This window comes from Microchirus variegatus (assembly GCF_963457635.1).
Source record: "Microchirus variegatus genome assembly, chromosome: 5".
NCBI classification, from domain to species: Eukaryota; Metazoa; Chordata; class Actinopteri; order Pleuronectiformes; family Soleidae; genus Microchirus; species Microchirus variegatus.
The window spans coordinates 3,429,447-3,453,748 of record NC_139806.1 but is presented as its reverse complement, the minus strand read 5'-3'; the positions used below and the strand labels follow the sequence as shown (position 1 = coordinate 3,453,748).

At 43.6% G+C, this 24,302-nt stretch overlaps 1 protein-coding gene across 1 annotated transcript in view; it reads left to right on the top strand.

The window, feature by feature from the left end:
* Positions 1-20,758, top strand: part of brinp2 (bone morphogenetic protein/retinoic acid inducible neural-specific 2) — a gene marked incomplete at both ends in the record, with an annotated part of 113,632 nt that extends 92,874 nt beyond the window's left edge. The window contains 3 exons of the mRNA XM_083890251.1: positions 14,364-14,586; positions 19,286-19,592; positions 19,937-20,758. Coding sequence (XP_083746377.1) covers positions 14,364-14,586; positions 19,286-19,592; positions 19,937-20,758 — 1,352 coding nt within the window. The remainder of the gene's footprint in view (positions 1-14,363; positions 14,587-19,285; positions 19,593-19,936) is intronic.
* Between the last annotated feature and the right edge of the window lie 3,544 nt (positions 20,759-24,302).

Genomic DNA, 24,302 nt, shown 5'->3' with positions numbered 1-24,302 from the left:
TTCAGCTGTAGTGACATTTTAGACGGCGACACCATGTCATGTCAAACCCGTTGCTGTCTTGGAAGGAGCCAATGAGAGAGAGTGGATATTAATGCATATGTTATGATTAGTGCTGGGCATGTTAACGGCATTTATAGCGTTACCGGCGTGAAGTCTCTAAGGCCAACTTTACATTACGCTTTTCGCGACAGTGGGAACCCGGTGTAAAGAGAATTCCCGCAAAGTGTTCGCCCGACAACTTCAAAGTGCTAATTAGCATATACCGCGGGGGTGAAGGACGGCGCTGGACGCTGTATGACGTGGAGCTCCTCCGAAACCAAGTGCCCGATCAGTATCTGGTCGGAGGACGAGATCCAGAAGAAGCTGGAGTCATCCAGGAACAAGATGGCCTACGTAGAAATGCAACAGCGGATGCGGGAGGACGCAGCTACGATCGTACAGTCCAGCGAGTAAAGAGGAAAGTTGTAATCGCCGCGGGTGTCCTGCCAGATTTCAGGGCTTCAATCGGGAGTCACGTAAACATGACGTCATGTGCGAAAATGCGTTAATGTTGACGCCCAGCAATTCTGGAAAGCCCGGCCGTTCAGTTTTGGAGTGGTTTTAGGAAGTGATCCCAGTGAATGATGCCATGTTTGCGTGTTTTAGTTTCGGTGAAAATGAAAGCACGGCCCTCACCTAATATTCAGCAAGAGTCGGTCCTTGAATCCTCGGTGCACGTGTATCGAAATCCATCAGTCATCGGCAAATAAATGCCATATCACGTCTATTACAGGAGTCTCTGCAAACACACACACTTTCTTTTTACACCTCCTCGGAGAGGCTGAAGCGAGAGAGCCATTGATTCTCCGCCTCTCAGCCATCGTATGTCACAACACGAGAGGAAGGTACGAGCTCCTCACCGCGACCCTGCCTGTGAACCAAAGTGGTGTCTCTAATGAAGATCGATCCTCGGTGGCAGCCGACGGTTACAGCGTTATGGCAATTTTTTATTTTCACGTAACAATCACCCTCTGGAGTCCAATAAGCAGACTCACAGCACCCGTCTTCCACGCAGATATTGGTTTAGCGGGAAAAGAAATGCCGCCAATTTCTCACTTATGGCATGGTTTGGAGATGTTAAGTGTAAATATGTCACTCCAGTCAGATTCATACGTATGTTTCGGTGTCAGGGAAAAACATCTGAGTGTCACACCGCTGATGCCACACCAGTGCAACATCGTCTGTTGTCGGGTTTCAGTCGAGGTAAGTAAGTCGCAATTCTCCGGCTTAAAGAAAAATCCATGGCCTCCCCTGCAGCAACGCCTGACATGGAGGGAATTGGTCTGTCACTCTCTCTCTCTCTCTCTCTCTCTCTCTCTCTCTCTCTCTCTCTCTCTCTCTCTCTCTCTCTCTCATTCCCTCCATTTGTATTCCAACTGAAAAGCTGGAGCTTAGAGATTCAGGTTAGGAATGTGAATGAGAGCTGTTAGCACACGGTGTCCTGTGTGAGCACCGGCGGTGACTGACAAATGTGCCGCTGCGTGGATTACACTTGTCAGGAAGCGTCTTTCAGTCTCCATATCCTTGGCAGAAAGAGTTTTTTAAGTGAGAAGTGAGAAGTAAATCCTGCACACTGGCACTTCCTGTCCGTTGTGTAAAGTAATCTACACCACTGTTCAAAAGTTTGGGGTCACCTCGACAATTTTTGTCGTGTTTTCCATTAAACGTCACACTTTTAGTCATCAAAAGAGTTGCAAAATGAATAGAAAAATATAGTCAAGACATTGACAAGGTTAGAAAGTAGATCATTGCACAAGGGTTTTCTAATCATCCAATAGTCTTCTAACATGATTAGCAAACACAATGTACCATTAGAACACTGGAAAGGGGCCTCTATACACCTATGTACATTCTTAGAAATAAGGGTTCCAAAAGGGTTCTTCTACAAGGGCTGAGGTTCTACCATTTGCTTTTTCAAGGGTTCTTGGTAACACTAAGGGTTCCAGTAAGAACCATTTTGATCCAGAGAACCAGAAAACCCCTTTCCCGAATAAAGGGTTTTAAAAGGGTTCTTGGCGGAACCTTTATAAAAAGGTTCTACCTGGAGCCAAAAAGGGTTCTCCTATGAGGACAAGCCAAAGAACCTTATATGGTTCTACTGAGCACTTTTATTTCTAAGAATGTAGGAGAACCCTTTTTGACTTCGGGTAGAGACTCTTTATAATGGTTCCACCTGGAACCCCTTTGGAGTGTTCCACCAAGAACCCTTTTAACCATTAGTTAACCATTAGTGTTACCAAGAACCCTTGAAAAACCTTTTCTTCAGGAAAGGGTTTTTCAGAAGCAAATGGTTCCAGGTAGAACCTCAGCCCTTGTAGAAGAACCATTTTGGAACCCTTATTTCTCAGAGTGTATGAGGACAAGCCGAAGAACCTTATATGGTTCTACTGAGCACTGAGTTTACATATTCCATTAAAAACCAGACGTTGCAGCTAGAACAGTTGTTTACCACATTAACAATGTATAGAGTGTATTTCTGATTTTTTTTTTTTTTTATGTTATATTCATTGAAAAAAAAGTGCTTTTCCTTCAAAAAATAAGGACAGATCTGAGAGCCCGAGATCAAGTTTAGGCGAATCCACAAAAAACGGTATTTTGGACGCTGCCCTTGCATTCATCACGTATACAACCAATACACAACTTTTGGAAAACGACGATGTCATAGCACCACCTTAAGTTTCCTGATTGAAGAAAGCACATGTTCACATGTCTTAATACAAGGAGAGCGATTGTGATCATGGAACATTAAACTCCTCCTGGCGTCAGTATGGTGCCTTTAATGTGTCAGGGAATCTTTTGAAGTATATGGAGATTTTTAGCTCAGCTCTCTACCCAACCCTCGCTTGTCCACCCGCATCAATGGACAATGAATAAAAAAATAATAAAAAAATAGCATATTCCCGACTCTCAACGCCGCCTTATTTTCTGTCACGTTTTGCAGCCGCCGAGCTAAAGGCACATAGGGAGACGGATGATTATTGAAGTTGTTGTTGCGGGAAATCATGTGGGATTTAATGAGAGGATCGTCACTTAGATGTGACTGACAGGCCGGGCCACTGCACAGGGAGGGGGGAGGGGGGGTAAAAAAAAAAGGCATCTTAAGAGAGAAGATGAGGTGTTCCAGCGCTACATATGGCAGGTACGCTAGCAACCCATCAATTCTAATTCCAGCTGTGACGGAGACGCTGTGACAGTGACTCTGTGCAAAGGTTACGATGGATTTATGCCCATCTGTTTGACAGATTTGTGTTTATTTATTTGGAATTATACACAGCCGGTTCGGAAGGAAAAAAACCTGCTGAAGATAAGGACTTTAGAATGGAAGAGGTCACTATAGAATAGATAGAATAGAATGCCTTTATTGTCATTATACAAGTTGTACAACGAGATTTACTTGACTTCACCTTGAAAGTGCATACAGCTAACAACGAAGAACAATAACAACAACAACAACAACAACCAGAGTATGGGTCAAAGACATTAAAAAGAAAAAGTGACCCTAGTTAACGTGAGGTGGGTTTTCAGTTGCAGCGTACTACATTAAAAGGATATACAGCCATCAAATTCTTATTGCACAATATGAAATAGCAGGTCTGTAGCAGGGTTTAAATATGAAAAGTGCATTTCTATGAGACGTGACCCATAGCAGGGTATAAAAAATAATAAATAAGACTATTTCCACAGTATGAAATGTAATTTTTTTTTTTTTTTTTTTTTTTTTAAACAGTATATGAAATATAGAAATATAAATATCACAGTGTGAGATATGATTTAAGCAGCATATAGAATATAAATATCACAGAGTGAAATGTAATTTTGCAGTATATAAAAATAGAAATATAAACATTTACACAGTATGAAAGTGATTTTAGCAGGGTACCATTTAAAAATATAGATATTGCACAGTTTGGAATGTAATTTAAGCAGGATAAAAAAATCTGTATATACAATATAAGTAGTGCACAGTATATAAGTATTGCCTAGTGTGGAGTAAATTATTAAATAAATAAGCATTTCAGCATGAAATGTAGAGTATTGCACATGCCAGAATGTGTGAGAGTATGTGGTAGAGGTAGGATGGTCAGTGCATGTCCATGTTCAGTGTGGTTATGGCTCTGGGGAAGAAGCTGTCCTTAAGTCTATTTGTCCGAGCTCGGACACACCTGTAGCGTCTGCCAGAGGGCAGCATGTCGAACAGATGAAAGCCGGGGTGGGAACTGTCCTTAACAATGTTCCTCGCTCTGTTCAGGCAGCGAGAGTGGTAAATGTCCTTTAGGGAGGGGAGAGTGCAGCCGATGATCCTCTGTGCTGCGTTGATGACTCTCTGAAGACCCTTCCTGTCTGCTTCAGTGCAGCTGGCGTACCACACTGTGATGCAGTACAGCAGCAGGCTCTCTATGGAAGAGCGGTAGAAGTTCACCAGCAGCTTCTCATCCAGGTTGTTTTTCCTGAGCACTCTCAGGAAGTGCAGGCGTTGTTGGGCCTTCTTGGTGATCTCCGTGATGTTCGGGGTCCAGGAGAGGTCAGCCGAGATGACGGTGCCCAGGAACTTGAAGGTCTGGACCCTCTCTACACAGACACCGTTGATGTAGAGGGGAGCTGGGTCTGCACGGTGCCTCCTGAAGTCGATGACGATTTCCTTTGTCTTTGTGGCATTCAGTGCCAGGTTGTTCGCTGAACACCACGTTGTCAACTTTAGGATCTCATCCCTGTAAGCAGACTCATCTCCCCCTGAGATTAGTCCAACCACAGTGGTGTCGTCTGCAAACTTGACGATGGTGTTACCAAGGTGGGTTGGGCTACAGTCATGGGTGTAGAGGGAGTACAGTAGTGGGCTCAGCACACACCCCTGTGGAGAGCCGGTGCTGAGTGTGCGGGTGGAGGAGATGTGGTTACCAAGTTTAACAGTCTGTGGACGGTTCGTGAGGAAGTCTTTTATCCATGAACAGGTGTGTGGGTGGAGGCCTAAATCCACAAGTTTACTGACCAGAATGTCCGGGATGATTGTGTTGAAGGCTGAGCTGTAATCAATGAAGAGTAGCCTCACATAGCTCCCCTGGTGTTCCAGGTGGCTCAGCGCAGTGTGGAGAGCTATGGCTATGGCATCCTCCGTGGATCTGTTTGCTCTATAAGCAAACTGATGTGGATCGAAGGTCTGAGGAAGGCTGTCTTTGATGTGGTGAAGAACCAGCCTCTCAAAGCACTTCATGATGACCGGTGTTAGGGCGACTGGGCGGTAGTCGTTGAGGCTGTCTGTGGATGATTTCTTGGGCACGGGGATGATTGTAGCTGGATGGGATGGTGGCTTGAGACAGGGAACGGTTGAAGATGCAGGTGAAAACTTGTGAGAGCTGGTCTGCACAGGCTTTGAGCACCTTCCCTGGTATCCCGTCCGGGCCAGCTGCCTTCCTTGGGTTTACTGCTCTTAGCACCCGTCTCACTTCAGAATCCTGTACAGTCAGTGTGACGGTGCTGGGTGCTGGTGGCTGCGGAGGTGGTGAGGCTGTATGGGGCTCAGTTTTCTCAAATCTTGCGAAGAAGCAGTTCAGCTCCTCTGCCAGCGAGGCGTCTGGGTTCCCAGGTGTGGTGTTACAGCCCCTGAAGTTTGTGATATGCTGTATGCCTTGCCACACCTGTCGCGGGTTGTTATCAGAGAGGTGGTCCTCTATCCTCTTCTTGTAGGCCGACTTAGCATCCTTGATTCCTCTCTTCAGGTCTGCTCTGGAGGCACTGTACAGTTCCCTGTCACCTGACTTGAAGGCAGCGTCACGCTTCCTGAGCAGCATTCGGACCTGGCTGGTCATCCAGGGTTTCTGGTTGGGAAAAACCCTGATGCTCTTTTCCACAGTGACGTTCCCAATGCAGTACCTGATGTATGACAGTACTGCTTCTGTGTGCTCTGCCAGGTCCTGGTGTTCAAATACCTCCCACTGAGTGTTCGCATAACAGTCCTGTAGCTGAGAGAGTGCATCGTCCGGCCAGGTTGTAACAGTCTTTTTGAGAGGTGTAGTTCTCCTCCTGAGAGGGGTGTATGCCGGGGTAAGGAGCAGAGAGAGGTGATCTGACTGGCCTAGATGAGGTTGTGGTATGGCTCTGTATGCATGCTTGATGTTAGAATAAACATGATCCAGTGTGTTTGCACCCCTGGTTGGACACTTAACGTGCTGAAAAAATTTCGGAAGAACCGTCTTAAGGTTCGCCTGATTAAAATCTCCAGCTATAATGTGAACTCCGTGTGGGTGCGCGCGCAGCTGTGTGTTTATTGTTTTTAGCAGGCTAGCGAGAGCTATGCTAACGTTAGCATCCGGAGGTATGTATACAGCTGTAACTATCACTACTGTTAGCTCTCTGGGTAAATAATGTGGTCTGCATTTAACTGACATGTATTCTATGTCCGGGGAACAGTGTTTATCTATGATTTTGCTATTGTTTGACCAGTCATTATGTACGTAAATGCAAAGACCTCCTCCTCTGCTCTTACCGGAGTCTTGGTTTCTGTCCCAGCGGTGGAGAGAGCGGCTAGCTAGCTCTACTGCGGCGTCGGGGATCCGCGGGTGAAGCCAGGTTTCGGTTATAATCATAACACAGCAGTTCTTAACATAGCGATTCCCAGCCAACTGTAGTTCCAGCTCGTCCATCTTGTGAACCATAGATCTCGCGTTTGTGAGGAACAAGCTGGGTAGGGGAGGCTTGTGTGGCTGTGTCCTGAGTTTCACCAACAGGCCTGACCGGCGTCCTCGCTTCTGCTTTCTCTCCCTCCGCCGTCTCCGACGCCTGCCGGACCCGATAACAATCCACGGAGAGCCCGGTTGCCTCGCGACGTCGTCGGGTATATTGTGAGTTCGTTGAAAGTCACTTGTGGTGGGTAACTTATGCCTAAAACCAACGTCGAGTAATTCCTGACGGCTATAGCAGCGATTTGAAGACGTACTTACAAAAAAAACGAACGAAAAACACAGAAAATAGCACAAAAAGGGAGAGCCGTGAGCCGCTGCGTCCGTGCGCGCCGCCATCTTGGATACTATCCAATATAAATTGAGTCCTTGAAATTGATCGATGGATCTGAATGAATCCTCAACTATTTTGATCGGTTTGAAGCTTTTTCCAGGATTAAAACAAGTTTTCTGATTGTTTTAGCTTCATAAATGTGAATATTGTCTTTGGAAAATCACAAAAACTGAATCATTTTGGTTTGTGGACAAAACGAGACATTGTAATTCCCAGGTTTGACAAACACTGATCGAACTTTTTTAACATTTTCTGACATTTCATGGACCAAACGATTCATGGAGAAAATAATCTACAGATCATTCGATTAAGGATCCCTCATCTTACCGTTCCCTTCCAAGTGTCTTGGAAGATCTTACGTATTTACCCTTCAAGCTTTTTGAGCATCAAAGCTCAAATGATGCTAAGTTTGTCCATTGTGTGCATGGCACAAAATGGCCGCCTCCGTAGATCTGATGCGGCTCCTGATATACGTAAGGTGCATTATGTAATAAATCTAAAGCAACTGGCCATAATAATCCTCCTAATATGTCACAGAGACTCAGGAATAATGTTCATATAACAAACAAAATATTTTGCAGACTGCAAATCTTGAATTTGAATGTAGTGACCGTTTTTGGCCACATTCTTACACATGGCGCCTTTAATGAAAATCAAAACTTCATACAGTGCTGGTTGTTTTACAAAAGGTGACTCCACTCAGACAGGAAACGCACTGTTTGTGATGCTTCGTTAACTCTGCGTCACAGTCCAATTAAAATCAATAATTCAAAAGAATGACCCGCTAGGCAGGACACAGGTCCACTGCCCGGCCCTCGTTTGTAGGATTTCAAACACTTAAGTCACAAAATGACTCAATTAAACGATAAAGTTGGATAAAAAAAAACCTGTGCCCATTCACCACGATGTTAATTAGCTGATTTTTCCCCGTCTGCACTTGTAAGTGAGTTGACAAAGAGGCACAAACGAGTTCATTTTCAGAGATTTTCTTTGTCGCCATGGTTACGATAAGGAAGACGTGATGAAGCGCGATAAAAAAAAAACAGCCTTTACAGACGCTGATAAATATCCGAGCCAGAGGAGAATGACTGTGATCGACAAACACCAAAGGCTTTGATTTGACGATAGATTCTTCGTTCTCCACAACGCTCTTGACTTTTTAGCCTCTTTCAATCCTTGCTCTGGCTCCGTGTCCTTGTGAGGAGTTTTAAAAACCTCGCCCTCGCTCAGCCCGTCACTCACCGAGCTGCCGCCTTTTTTTGCGCTCGACGACGTCGTGAATCACCGACTCGGGCTCCGGAGATGGAGATTTCAGTTCGCCCCGGCGTGGTCGGCCATCACACAAAACAACCCCCCTCCCCGGGCCTCTTTATTGGAGTGATTTTGAGCGAGCCAAATTGTCCATAAATCCGGAAACATGGGGTCATAAATGTCAGAAAAAGGGAGGGAAAACAGAGGGACAAATTTCTCCAGCATGATGGCAGTGACGGTGATTACAGCCGCGAGTGTGTGAGGACTGAGTTAGAGAGAGGGTTTGGCTGAGGTCATGTTTTAAGGAAGAAAAAACGAGGTGTACAAACAAAGATGGATGTGTATGTGCTGTAGTAAAGGACCGCAGGCATGGATCACATCAGGTGTCCGTCAGGTGGTCCAATCACAAGTGTTCTGTCTCGACACCTCCACATCTTCAGACATATAGCTAAATGAGTGCGTAAAACGTTATTAAGCGTGAACTAGTGCTGGGTACGTTAACGGCGGCGTTAGCGGCGTCAACGTTAGAGCATGGCGTGTTTCCGTGACCACTGACTGAAAAAAAGTGTGACGTCATTTTTACGTGACTCCTGATTGTTAAAATGAGTCTCTAAAGCAGGGGTCACCAACGTGGTGCCCGCGGGCACCTGGTAGCCCGCGGGCAGCCAATACGGTGCCCGCGGGCTCACTTCACTTCACCTCACTTGCATGTATCCGTATGATCTGTCAGTAAAATATCTTTGATATTGTTTATAAAAACTGGTAATCGTTAGGAGTAAGCACTGGAATGAATGTGTATGCAGTTGAATGCATAATATTAATCATTTAAATGGTAAACAAAAAAAAAATGTTAATGTGGTAGCCCTCCATATTATTTTTTACCCTTCAGGTAGCTCTCATCTCAAAAAGGTTGGTGACCCCTGCTCTAAAGTAACGCTAAACTTTCAAAACAGGTAAAGTAACGCAGTTTTCAGGAGAGTCCAGGTTAGCTTCGCTAGCTGCGTTAGCTCCTTTAGCGTACCTACAGTTGAACCGGAGCGGTATATTTATTAAACGAAGAGTGCATCGCTACAAATAAAGTTAGCGTACCCGTGTACTGCGTATGTGTGCCTCTGTTTTTAATGTTTTAAATCGTTTCCATGACGACTGACCGTAAAAAGACACCCAGTTTGTTAAAATGAGTCTCTAAAGTAAAGTCCAGACACCGTTTACCAGTTAGCGCCGTTAGCTCCTTTAGCGCCCTGCACTAGCATTAACCACACCAAATTCAGCATCGCCGTTTACCAGTTAGCTGCGTTAGCTCCTTTAGCGTCGTTAGCGCATATACAGTCGAACTGGAGCAGTTTGTTTATTAAAGGAAAAGAGCAGCGTTACAAATAACCAGCGTACCTGTGTACTGCGTATGTGTGCCTCTGTTTTTAACAATCGGGAGTCACGTAAACATGACGTCACGCGCGTCTTTTTCCGGTCAGTCGTCAGGGAAACGCGCCATGCGTTAGCGTTGATGCCCATCACGAGCGTTAACCACACCCAATTCAGCGACGCCGTTTACCAGTTAGCCGTGTTAGCTCCTTTAGCGTCGTTAGCGTGCCTACAGATGAACTGGCGCGGTTTGTTTATTAAAAGAAAAGAGCAGCGCTACAAATCACCAGCGTACCTGTGTACTGTGTATGTGTGCCTCTGTTTTTAAAGTTTAGCGTTACTTTAGAGACTCATTTTAACAATCGGGAGTCACGTAAACATTGTGACGTCACGCGCCTCTTTTTCCGGTCAGTCGTCACGGAAACGCGCCGTGATGTGTTAACGTTGACGCCCGGCAACTAGCATTGACCAGCACACCTTCAAAATAAAAGCCCGAACTATCACTTTAACACCGCCCTAATTCAGCGCCGTGTCGGCACGGAGAGCGGGAGGAAGAAGTTACAGGCGAGATGAAAGAAAGAGCGAGAGAGAGTCTGAAGCTGACAGACAGGAACACACACACACACATTCTTGTACATACTGAGGACTGGGTTGCTGACAAAGTGAGGACCAGCATTTCCACTTTATAAATCAACACAATTACAAATATCTACTTCATGAAATACATCTCCAAAGAACTACAGTACCATTAAATGTCTGCAGGTAGAGCCCCAGAGCAAAAAGGGCTGGAAAACTTTTTCGATTTTTTTTTGTATTTAAATTTTTGGTCCAAAATTTTACAAAAAACATCATACTTATACTATGTCGACCAAAATTTAAAAAAAAAATTTGACCAAACATTTTTGGTCCAAAATTTGACAAAAACGTCATACTAAACTTTGTCGTCCAAAATTTGAAAAAAAATTTGACCAAAAATGTTTGGTCCAAAATTTGACAAAAACGTCATACTATACTGTCGTCCGAAATTTGAAAAAAACATTTGAAAAAAACATTTTGAAAAAACATTTTGTTCCAAAATTTTTTTTACCAAAAATGTTTGGTCCAAAATTTGACTAAAACGTCATACTATACTATGTCGTCCAAAATTTGAAAAAAACATTTGAAAAAAACATTTTGAAAAAACATTTTGTTCCAGAATTTGACAAAAAAGTCATACTATACTATGTCGTCCCAATTTTTTTTTTTTTTTTTGACAAATTGAGTATAGCATGTTAAAGCAACCTAAGGTTGTGATTTCAATGAAAACCGGCCAAAATGTCCTCACTCCGTAAAAATGACCTCACTTTGTTGGTTAAAAACCCTCACTGGTCCTCAGTATGCCGCAAGTACAAGAACACACACACACACACCAACTTGCTCATCCATAAGTAAAAGATGGCAGACGTGCACAGAGAGACGGAGCGTGGTGTCATCGGGGATCACTGAACACTGTAATAGGCTTGAGTCTTGTCAGTCGCTCTCAGCTCAGGGCTTCCCTGCTGTCTCTCTGCCAACAGCAGCAGCAGCACATGGGAATATTGTTCTCCGCGAAACAGAACAACACGCCCTAAAAGCTCTCACTTAGCTGGCGTTTGGAGGGGGAAGAGAAATAATAATAGGTCGAAGCATCCTGGAGGGTTTAGGCCCTGGTATAATAACATTGGTTCACTGGTTCATAATAAAAGTTAAAATTATCTTAACAACCGCGAAAAAACAATCCTGGCAAACGCGGCACAGTGCACGAGCATGTGCCAACATTATTCTCAGTGCAATTTACTGTGTGTGTGTGTGTGTGTGTGTGTGTGTGTGTGTGTGCTTGTACTTGCGGCATACTGAGGACCAGTGAGGGTTTTAAACCAACAAAGTGAGGTCATTTTTACGGAGTGAGGACATTTTGTCCGGTCCTCACTTTGTTTTCATTGAAATCACTTCCTTAGGTTGTTATAACATGCTATACTCAATTTGTCAAAATGTTTAATTTTGGACAACTTTTTCTCAAATTTTGGACCATAATTTTGTTTTCAAATTTTGGACTATTTTTTTTTTTTCAAATTTTGGACCACATTTTTTTTTTCACATTTTGGACCAAATTTTTTTTTTCAAATTTTGGACCAACTTTTTTTTTCAAATTTTGGACCAAAAATTTTGGGTAAAGTTTTTTTTTTCAAATTTTGGTCTACATAGTATAGTATGACGTTTTTGTAAAATGTTGGACCAAAAATTTAAAAAATAAAATAAAATCGAAAAAGTTTTCCAGCTCTTTTTGCTCTGGGGCTCCACCTGCAGACATTTTATGGTACTGCAACCAGTAGTTCTTTAGAATCATTCATGAAGTAGATATTTGTAATTGTGTTGAATTATAAAGTGGCAATGCAAGTCCTCAGTATGCAGCAAGTACAAGAATGTGTGTGTGTGTGTGTGTGTGTGTGTGTGTGTGTGTGTGTGTGTGTGTGTGTGTGTGTTGGAGATTCTACACTTACACATGTGCAAAGTTATAATAGTCTTTGAATTTCTCTCGCTCTTCACCTTTTTTTTCCGCGCGGGGGATAGGCGTCCACATGTTCAGTGCAACAAAACGTAGGAGGTGTTTCCGACTAAAGCGCCCGTCAGGGTAAAAGTAAAAATGTATTTATTCTGATTAGAATTAGGCAAGAAAAGAGGAGGCACGACTCCAGGGAGTGTAGTTTTTTTTTTCTCTGCTTTGCCGCTTATCGTAAAAAACAAATTAATGATCTGATGTGATGTTTCGTCGTGTTTCCACCAGACATGTTAGTCCGATGAATTTTTACTCAACGCAGACATGATGCAAACTTCCTCTTACAAAGTTAAACACACACACACACAAAAAAATCTGAATTAAATTCACTCACGGCTGCAGCAGCAGCAGCCGCAGCAGTCTGATTAAATCAGAGACTCAGAGAAGATTCAGACCACTTAGTTCATTTTTAATAGAAAAGTCTGAAAAGCAAATGAAAAACGGGAGACACGCACTACGTCTACCAATGAACGTTGAACAACCGCAAGCATGAAAGAGGAGTATCGGTGCATATGGAAGAGGATTTATCTATCTTCCGTATTACATTCCTTAGCACACGTGTGTCAAACTCAAGGCCCGGGGTCCAGATGTGGCCCGCTACCGTCATGTTACGCGGTCTGCAAGTGATTAATTGGTCTTAAAAATCAGTGTTAAAATAGGTCTGTGCTGCTTTACGGCGTGCGTTAAACCATAAACTACATTTCCCACAATATTTACATTATTGACGTTTTTAACCCTTAAATTTCCAAGTTTTTGTCTCGATGCATCAAACATAGTAATAAATAATTAAAAAAATATATAAATATAATAATTAAAAATAATGGGTTTCAGTGATCACACTTTGGTGCATAGGTGTGTCAGTGTGAGTTTTTTTTTTTTTATAACAAACGCATCAATTTTTTTAACAATATGCATGAAAATATTATGAATAATAAGAAATTAAAAGTCACAAACATACAAAAAATATATCTAGATGTGTTTAAGGGTTAATCTCAATCAAAGTTTGACTCTTTTTTTTTTAGCCCGCTCCTGACAGACGACATTGTAAATCCTTAACGGTGACAATTAAATAACAATATAATGAAAGCAATGGTTATTGACACATTATCGCAGAAACAGGAAGCATCATCAAGATGCTATATATCATTGGTTCTCAAAGTGCGGCCCGGGGGCCAATGGCGGCCCGCAGAAACATTTATGGCGGCCCCGCAATGAATTACAGTTGATAGTTTTAATCCAGGAGCTACTAAGCTTGTTAAATGTTTATTGGACATTACTGGATACAGACCAATAAGTGTAAACAAAAATACTGGGTATTTACCTGGTTTCTATATGGTGAATTTTAGTGTATTATTGGGTTATAAGCTGGTAATAAGCAGGTAGCTACAGCCCCCAATTACTAGTTATTTACCCAGTAAATATATGGTAACAGAAATGTGTTACTTGGTATTAACCTGTAATTAGAAGGTAAGAACAATGGCCAAAATACTGGGTAATTACCCAGTAAAATACGCTTAAATTACTTAACGCTAAACTGTAGAACTGCAATCTGGTCATTAAAATGATTACAAATGGGATTTCTTTCTGTTTTTTTTTCCTTTTTTTTCCCTTTGGCGGCCCTCAGTCCAATGTTGGGTTCCTAAATTGGCCCTCAGGTATCAAAACTTTGAGAACCCCTGCTATATATATATATATATACTGTATATGTATGTCTGCTGTTTGCATTTCACTGCATGCTGATGATAGATTTTTCACCTCCAAACTAACGCGCGCACGCGAATCGGCGCCGTCTGCCGCCGCACGTCAAGTGTTACCGAATATAAACGCTGCAAACGACGCAGCGCCGCGAACGCGGTGAGCCTCGAACGCGTGCGATGAGTGTAACCTGCAGATGAGAGCGCAGGTGTTTGTGTCTCTGTCTTTGTGTGGCGACAATTCACTGGAACAAAACAGCTCTTTTTTTGGATTCTAATTACACATGAAACTCCCCCAGCTCCTCAGTCATTATCCACGCGAGCCACTAGGGATGATGTGCAGCGTGCGCCGAACAGGTTTTTTTTGCGACGCTCGAAGGGGACGTTGTTGACGTTTAAATGACATAATTTTCCTCTCTTTTTTCTCCTCGCAGATGAATTCAAGGCCTTCCTGAAGCGCCTGCCCGCCGACCGCTTCCTGAACGCGTCCGCCGTGGCCAAGCTGTGGTCGGCCGACGCGCCGCTGCAGAAGCGCTACGCTCAGCTGGAGTCGGCCAACGACGCCGTGGTCGGGAAGGCGCAGAAGATCGTCAGGAAGCTGTTCACTCTGAGCAAGCGCTGTCCCAAGCAACCTCGCATCAGCCTGCCCCGAGAGAGGTAAACAGTAACCCGCAGGGATTCACTCGTAAACCAAATAAAGGAGGCGTAAAACTGGGGGCCGCGGGCGAAACTGCTCAACCGCCCGTATCAAAGGAAAACCTGTAGCTATCTCTGAGGAGTCTCCAAGAGGTGATAAACAACGGTGGATAATAGAATTTAGCATCGACAGCTCCATCCAAAACTGGTAGAAGGAACAAACAAGTATTAAAAAAAGAAAAATTAAATCAAAAGCTAAACTGAAAACTTGTTTTTTTTGGAGTTGACTCATGGAAATGTGAGCTCTCTTTGCCGCCCTCAGCTCTTCAGGGATTCTGTGAACCGAGGTAATAATAATAATTTAAATAAATAAAGAAGTGGGCTGAGTTGTTGTTCTGGCTTAAGGTTTAATTAAAAGGCCACAACCAAATGACCCCGGGCTTTTCACAAGATTCACAGGATATAAGCAAATCTGATGAGCAGAAAGACGCCGGGACCATTAAGAGCTTTATAAAGCGATAAAAGGGATTTTAAAAATCAATTGTGAACGCAGACAGGCGGTCAGTGAAGGGACCTGAAAATCTGCTGTAATGTCAACTCTCAATCTCTCTGAGTTTCAATATATTAAACACAGAATTTGTGGTATGAAGAAAACAGAGCTTTACCAACATTAAACAGGTGTTTTTTTGTTCTTTTTTCTGACACAATAAGATAATTATAATCAGGAAGGAATAATAAGAAACACTGGCATCAGATGGATAACCTGCAAATAAGTCTTAAAACATTCCATAAACGATCAAATGAAGTCCTTATGATATCATTTGTGTCATATTTAATTATTCCTGTTCCGTATTTTGTTGCAACAGGTGAGTGCAAAACAAAAACAGCAGTCGCATTCACTCGTTTTCCAGTTTCACTGAACTTGAAAATGAGTGAGGTACAGGATAAAAAAATTGTTTAGCCTCGTGATAACACATTTCATCACTTACGTTCATTCTTTTTATTAAACTAGTGCAAAAAAATGCTTTTTATTATTGTCATTGTTCTATTCTATGCAGACGATGCACTCTCCTCCATTAAGTCATTAAATGTTTCCTGGAGCACAGAGGAACTAAGGTGTAGGATTCCTTTCTTTTATTCAGTCTTTAGGCCGATCCAGAGTCAGTTAGGGAGTTAAAGACTCACCTTTGAGGAAGGAAATAAAGTGCGATGGACAGGACGTGACCACAGAGCAAAGAGAGGCTCTTGTTACCGGATGCGGACGCTGTTGCTGGGTGAGGGACGTGGTCGCGTTGGCACGCTGTAATCAAGTCCTTCCCTTGACTGACAGCTCGGCACTTGTTTACCAAGGACTTTCATTTCCCCGGCAGTCGGCGCTTCCTCTTCCCATCACTCCATCTCCCTCCTCTTGCACTCTGGCCTTATTTTCTGTCTTTGTTTCTCTGCCTCGCTTACCTCCATGTCACTTTGCTCGCCCTCTGTCACTCAGAGGCTTAACCCCCCTGCACGGCAGCGGCGGCAACTTATCAGGGCGCCGCCGCTGCTGCCGCTGACAAAGCTCCCGACTTTCTTCTTGCACAAAAGCCATTTGTTTTATCATCATTCATTGTGGTCTATTTACACAGGCCTGAGGGTGAGGAGTCGTCGGAGCATTTGGCCGATGCTGTGTGAGGCTTCCTGAACGTAGCCTGGAGTTAGAATCTCAGCAGAGCTAATATTCCGCGATGGTTATTGCACCAACGTGTACAGTCATTTATGCATTTGCCCATTTTCATTCCATCTCTATTGCAGTCGGCTGCTGTGTTGATAATTGCGTGGGGTAAATAATCCTGTTTAGAAATGCTTATTATTAAAGGCGCCATATGTAAGAATGTGGCCAAAAACGGTTACTACATTACAATTCAAAAACACCGAGGTCTTTTAGGTTTCGTTTTCTGACGTAACTGGCAACCCGTGGTTGCTCCGCAGCTGAGACTCTACTGACTGCAGTGATTGGTAGACGGCGGTAGGTGGCGCCACATGCCAAAACATGATTTCAAAACATAAACATGATTTGCAGTCTGCATAATATTTTTTTTCAATGCAAATATTTTGGCTGCACTGTTGTTGTTGGTGAGTTCAGTTTGTTATATGAACATTATTCCTGAGTCTCTGTGACATATTAGGAGGATTTTATGCTTTAGATTTATTACATAATGCACCTTTAAAGTGACACGTGACGTCATGTTTAGTGACTCCCCGATTGTTAAAATGAGTCTCTAAAGTAACGCTAAACTTTAAAAACACATACGCAGTACACAGGTAGGCACAGTTTGACTGTAGGCGCGCTAGCGGCGCTAAAGGAGCTAACGCAGCTAACTGGTAAACGTTGCCTGGACCCCGGTGTCATAGCACAAAAAAACTGTGCTACTTTAGAGACTAGTTTTAACAATCGGGGGTCACGTAAAACATGACGTCACACGCAACGGTTTACGATCAGTCGTCATGGAAACACGCTAACGTTCCCAGCGCTAGAAATGATATGAAGCGGACTGGGAATTAGGTTGCAACCCATGGAGATGCAATGCACACAGTGAAGCTGTTTAATTAAAAAATATTGAGAACAAATAGCAGCACCTTGGATTTAAAGAGGAGCAAATAGTGGTACAATCAGTAGAGTTCTTCACAGGCTCTTCCCAAACCAGTCAATCTTTGCAGAACCCATTGGATCTTGATTTTAAACGATTCCCAGCTTTTCCCAGCTTTGTACAGCGGTGCGAGAAACACCATCTTGTCCTCGACACAAACAAAACAGAGGAGATGATCTTTGACTCCCAAGTCTTTTGAAGATCCTTCACCAGTGGTCATCCATGTGAGGATGCCCTGATGTCAGGGTGTCACCCTGGGTTTCCATTTGGGCTGACAATATGGGTCCTAAGTGGGTTTGTCCATGGGTTCGTACGCTTCGTCCAAAGCAGCAAGTTTACGCCCACTTCGTACCCAAGAAGCTGACACAAGCATTTCAAAAATTCCTTCGTCCCCCTTTTCATTAAACCCATTAAGCCCACTGTAGTTTGTTTTTATTTGTATCTGTTGTCCTATTTTAGTGACTCAATGTGTGTCCTGTTTATATACAACAGATAAGGTAGAGTCCATAGCAAATTTCCCATGGGGGTGGGACAGAAAATAAAGTCCTATCCTATCAGCCCTTTAAGCCAACACGGATTTACCATGCCACATTAAAAATCACAACGCAGAAAGAAATAAAGTTACTGCAGAGGTCTCTCACATTTCAGTGTCATCCAGCGCAGAGCTGCCAATACACTCACAGCACGACAGTCATTAGTTTTCATGACGAGGTGCAGGAGGAAAGCTCATGGTTATTTGAAACAGGGACGCATAGATATGTATTTTTTATAATTTTTTTTGCCACCAAAACGGAAAACAATCAACTGTCCAATTACAGCTCGGAGGCAGAGCCGTGGACGGTCAATACCCCCTGAGAATCCTGCCAAGAATTCCCTCAGCGTGTGTTTTTTGCGAAGCCTCCCGAGGAAGCGGCCGGCGCTGAAAAATACAGACAGTCGATCGCAGATGTAACTGAATATTTGATAGGTAGCATCTGAGCCGCCGTTCCACTGGGAGGCCCTCAATCACTGCTGCAGTATCGGCAACTCATGCCGGGCCACAATACGTTGCAGCTTATAGAGTGAGTGGTATTGACAAAATCGTTTCTCGCTACTCTCTGGGACGCTGTCCTTGATTTGAGTTGGATGACGTCCTCCAATGTGTGCAAAGTGTCCTTTCTTTTCCATCGAAGTAGGGACATTTGTTGTGTTCCAGCAAAAGAGAAGAAGTAAGAGCAACGAAATAGTGGGTAAAATCAGACGCAAGGTTGCTGGAAGGCCAATGAACTTAGCTCCAAGCTAATGCTAATAAACGCATTGAGTATTGTTTACATTTTGGACCAGCAATTGTATGATAAATAGTGCTGGGCACCTTAACTACGCTAACGGCATGTTTACATGACTCCCGATTGTCTCTAAAGTAAGTCAGTTTTTCTTGCCACGGCACCGGAGTCCAGGCACCGCTTACCAGTTAGCTCCTTTAGCGCCATTAGCCTGCCTACAGTCGACCTGGAGCAATCTGTTTATAAAACAAAAAGAGTAGCGCTACAAATAATCAGTAAAGTAAATAATGATAAACAGTAAATAACTAAAGTAACACTAGACATACGCACACATACGCAGTACACAGGTTATTTGTAGTGCTGCTCTTTTTGTTTAATAAACAGACTGCTTCAGTTCGACTGTAGGTGTGCTAACGGTACTAAAGGAGCTAACTGGTAAACGGTGGCCTGGACTCCGTTGCTGTGCCATGAAAAACTTCGCTACTTTAGAGACTCATTTTAACAATCGATATGCACGACGTCACGTAAACATGACGTCGTGCATATCTGCTAAATCTGGTGTAAAAGAGGCCACGAACGGCTATCGACTAAAGCGAAGAACCACCGAGAATATCAGCTCCTTCCGTGTCAAAAGCAATAAAGAGACCACTCCAGTTCGACTGTGGGCGCGCAAAAAGGAGCTAACGCAGCTAACGGAGCTAACAAGTACACGGCGCCTGAACAAAGACGTGCTGTGATGTTTGGATTAGAGCGCTGAACAGAATCCCCTTGTGCCGTACAACACTCCACCTGCAGTGCTGCGTTTTCTCTCTCTCTCTACCACCCCTGCAGGTCTGCTGGGTTCTGGCTGAACAAGGCTCAGTCTCTGCTCTACTGCAATGAGCACGGCGTGCTGGGCTCCTTCTCCGAGGAGGTGAAGAGCTGCAGCTGCCCCGCCGAGCAGCCCACCTGCCAGGGAGCCGTCCCCTGCGTGGTGGGCACCTCGCCCACCTCCTGCTCCTCCTGCGCCGCCGACAACTCCACCCGCTGCGGGGCCTGTCACCACGGCAACTTCCTCCACCTCGGTTCCTGCCACCCGAGCATCGCTGCGTCCCTGGACCACTACCTGAACTTTGACCTGGACATGCCTGATGCAGAGGTTCTGATACTTTATATTTATGTACAGTATATATCTATATAGATATATATAGATATATGCTGGATTCCTTTGGTCCTCAAACCTCTGTGGACTCTCTCTCACAAACATAACTACAGTATAATCTGTTGTTATGCAATTGCATTCCTGTGCAATACATCTTGTGGGTGTCACCTTGGCCCATTTTTTAAAGTGCATTGTTAGTTTTTCTTATGTTTATTTATATTATTGTGTTGGCGTCTTTATTATTGCACCAGTTTCCACCACTACTTCCATTGTCTTGACTATATTCCATGTACAGTGTTGTGTTCTAACGCCACATGTGCTCCTGTGTTCCCCCTCCCCAGGTGAAGTACCTGCTGCAGAGACTGGACAGCAGAATCGAGGTCCACGCCATCTACATCAGCAACGACGTGCGCCTGGGGAGTTGGTTCAATCCCGGCTGGAGGAAAAGAATGCTGCTGACGCTCAAGAGCAACAAGAACAAGTCCAATCTCATCCACATGCTGATGGGCATTTCTTTCCAGATATGCTTGACTAAGAATTCCACACTGGAGCCCGTGCCTGCCATTTACGTGAACCCTTTTGGCGGGAGTCACTCGGAGAGCTGGTTCATGCCGGTGAACCAGCCCGACTTCCCTGACTGGGAGAGAACTCGACTGGACGCCGTTGTCACGGCACAGTGTTACAACTGGACACTGTCCCTGGGCAACAAGTGGAAGTCCTTCTTTGAGACGGTTCACATCTACCTGCGGAGCCGCATCGTCACGGATGACCCCGCGGCCAACGAGACTCTCTTCTACGAGCCCATGGACTTGGATGACCAGACGTCCAACCTGGGCTACATGAAGATCAACACGCTCAAAGTGTTCGGATACAGCATGCACTTTGACCCCGAGGGCATCAAGGATCTGATCCTGCAGCTCGACTATCCGTACACGCAGGGGACGCAGGACGCCGCTTTCCTGATGCTGCTGGAGATGAGGGACCGGATTAACCGCCTCGCTCCGCCGGCGCCGCAACCGATGGACCTGTTTTCTTGTCTGCTGCGTCACCGACTCAAGCTGTCGGCGGGTGAGGTGGTGCGCATCAAGGAGGCTCTGCAGATCTTTAACTCCAAGCTCCCCAACGCTACTCCTGAACCTGAGCTGGCGCAGCTGTGTAGCTAGCTAACCAGCGAAGACGACGAGCCAGGAGCTGGAGAGACGTGACACATGGAAGGTTGATATGTGGCTTCAGGGGGGGGGGGAGAGTCAAACTTGACTGGTTGTCTTTTTTTGGACCCAGATCTTCTGGAGTGAAGGAACTCAAAAGGCTGACTGGGCATTTTCCTGTAGTTTATCCTGGCTGGTTTTCTGGTGCCACGTTTTTATTACAAATTGCTACCAGAGCCCTTTGATAGAAAGTAGATTATTATATCGGAGAATGACAGACGCTTACGCAGAGGTACCACTACTGTCCCAGCCTGGAAGTTCAAGTTTGTTACTGCCCTGATTCTCTTTTGGGGGAAAAGTGAACGTCTCGGTCGAAGCTTAGACTCTCGCTTACGCTTTTTTTTTTTGTTGGAAATGGAGCCTCAGAGAGCTGATGTCATTAAGTATACATAAGACCCCCTGCCTTGCAACGATGAAGCTGATTTTCATATGTAAAGATGAACTCCTGAGGGGTTTTGAAGTTCATGGAGAGTGGATTTCCCCCCTTTTCTACGCCTATTTTCTTTGGCTACAGAACGATCTATGGGGACGGGGGCAAAACGGGAAAATATTATATGTGTTGAATGAGTTGTTATGTTATGCTAAACAGTCTAAAATTTGATAATCCTGAACCCCCCGTTGTTACTGTCTTTGAATATGTTCTTTTTCCGATTCCCTGCCTTTGTTTTATATTTGATCGTTTTTTTTTTTGTTTTTCTTCTGGCATTTGAAAACTCGTAAGTGTCTACGCTTCACATTTTTGAGCGAGAAGCCAGTTAGTGATGTTCTGTCCTTGGTGGTGTGTCAATACCGAAAGAAAGCAGCAGCAGCAATCTGAATGATAAAATATCTGAAATGAGGACTCTTTTTAGTAAAAAAAAAAACAAAAGCTGATGTGGTCACAGAGAGGTCGACAGACAAAAAAATACCGCTGTAAATAACGCTCCATCTAACTCCAGGTGTGGACAAGTGCACATTGCTTTTTAGATAACCAAGGGCAAAGACCAAAAAAATGTTTATAACAAAACAAATTCATGCCTTATATGGGAAAAATGTAATGTTTAATGACAAGAAGCACATTTTGGTTTTTGTGTTTGACTTCTCAGCGCAGGCTGTGTTGCTTTTTTTTATATATATATATATTTCAGTATTTCTACCAGGACGGAGCAGCGGACACGGGGTCATGTGGTGATGTCATGCTTTTCCATGTAAATGCCAGTCACACTTTCTGCAGATCTTGATTTGGGTGTCGTGAAAGTTTATCTTGAGTCACTATCACACACACACACGAACACACACACTGTTACTCTGCAAAATCCTTCTATTAGACAAAGGGCCAATTCCAATTCCTATCTTAACCCTCAAGCTCAACCCTTAATCTTAACTGGCCCTTAAAACCAAGTGTTGAGGGTTATTTTGTCACTTAGAAATGGGACACCCCTTAAATGCAGATACGTCTTCACACTGTAGGGGGCAGAATAACGCGAAAGCTGCGTCCAGTCTGTCAACTCCAAAAAAGAAGAAGAAGAAGAACACATTACGTCAGGATTATTTATAACGATCCGTTTGTCAGTCAAGTTATTAGGTTGTCAGTTAGTTATAAGATGATACTCATACAAATATTCAGCTGACAGTTACCACACACCACGACTTATTGAAAAGTAAACCACACCGGCCGACTATTGACAAAAGATGGTAAAATAAAAATAAATGTTACGCAACAATGACGTCAGTAATCCATAATATGGGCCTAAACTAAGATCATTTTTATATCTCTATTAACAAAGAAAATACTTCATTTGTAGCGTACTCGTTTCGCTGCTTTCGGCGCCATCTTTGTTATGGCAAAACACGCAATGCATTCTGGGTAGCCCTTGCTCCCAAGGGTGGTCTCGGAAAATCTCAATATTGAGGGCGATACAGCCCTTAAACTCACCCCTCAACTTAATTTTTCTGAGAATCGGGACAGAACTTGCACTAGAGGGAGAGCATTTTTGAGATTGAGGGTTAAGCAAGGAATTGGAATTTACCCAAAGTCTCAGTGGCTGAATTATGAATTTAAAAAAAGGGTTTCTTAATCGTTTGGTTTAGTCTCAGGTCAATGAAACTTTTTTTTTTTGTCTGTTCTTTTTCATCGGGGAGATTTGTGCAGGGCATTGGCGATAAATAGATATGTGAGATATATAGATGCAGGACAATACTTGGCACGGTATTTCATTTTAATTCACTAATTTGTCCCTGGAAGTCGGTAAACAACAACAACAATAATAATAATAATAATAAAAAAAAACCTTGTATGTCATTTTCAGCTGTTCTTCTGTGCTCAGCTTGCTTCAGTAAAAACAAAGTGGTTTATCTATCTGGCATTCTTTTTCATTGTTTCAAAACTGTTTGTTTTTTTCAATCCTCACTGTTATAACGTGTGTACAATGAAATACTAAATATATATTGCCTACCACGGTATCTGTTGTCCTATGAGGTGTTGACAACTCGGGTGTGTGTATTTACAACGGGGAGAGGAGTCCACCCACACTGATTTAGTGAGAAAATGGCATCACATCGCTAATGTGAACAGGTGGAGGCGTGCGAGACGTGGTGTTGATGCAACTGATGTTTTCACCGAGCAGGAGAAATCCAAGCTGAATAAAAAAAAAAGCAGTATTTAAACGAGTTCAGGCTGCGTTTTTTGTGATCGCAAAAATCCACAGGGGGGAAAAAAACAAGCCCGCCGGCCCCATAATGTGATTCTATTTAATATTTAATAATTAGCTGTCACTCGGTTAGCGTTAAACTTGTCCAACGTTCTGTCAATGTTTCAAAGCCAAGTGAGTAAAAATGACCTGATTTCCAAAATAATAAAAGTTAAACATTGGCGTAATAACGTTTTACAGTCTTATTTCCGTCTTTTACAGAAGCGCAGGCTTAGTTACAAACCTGGGCAAGTGTCATTTTAAAGGGATAGTTCGGAATTTTTGACATAAGACCTATTTTCCAACTCAGCCGGTGTGATGGAGACGTCTGGAGACGTTTTCAAGAAATTTCATTCAGTTCTTCTAGTTGACGAGTTCGCTGATGCTATGGCTAGCGCAAGTCAATGGTACAAGTTAGCATGGCATTAAAATGTATATCTATGTATGTAATCAGTATGAGTGTTTTTAATGCCTTGCTAGCAGGTACCATTGACTTGCGCTAGCCATAGCATCAGCGAACTCGGCAACTAGAAGAACTGAATGAAATTTCTTGAAAACGTCTCCAGACGTCTCCATCACACCGGCTGAGTTGGAAAATAGGTCTTATGTCCAAAATTCCGAGCTATCCCTTTAAGCAAATGTGGTGCCGTTTATGAACAGACGTACAGCTAAACCTCATGAGCACTGAGACAGTGTTGTATAGTACATCATTTGCAGGTATATGCAGTGATAACCCACTCCAGACGGGCCAAGATTTTCCTCTGCAGGATGCACACGGGTACATTTCAACACCATGTTTTTTTTTCCAACAGAACTTGCGTAGGTGTGAT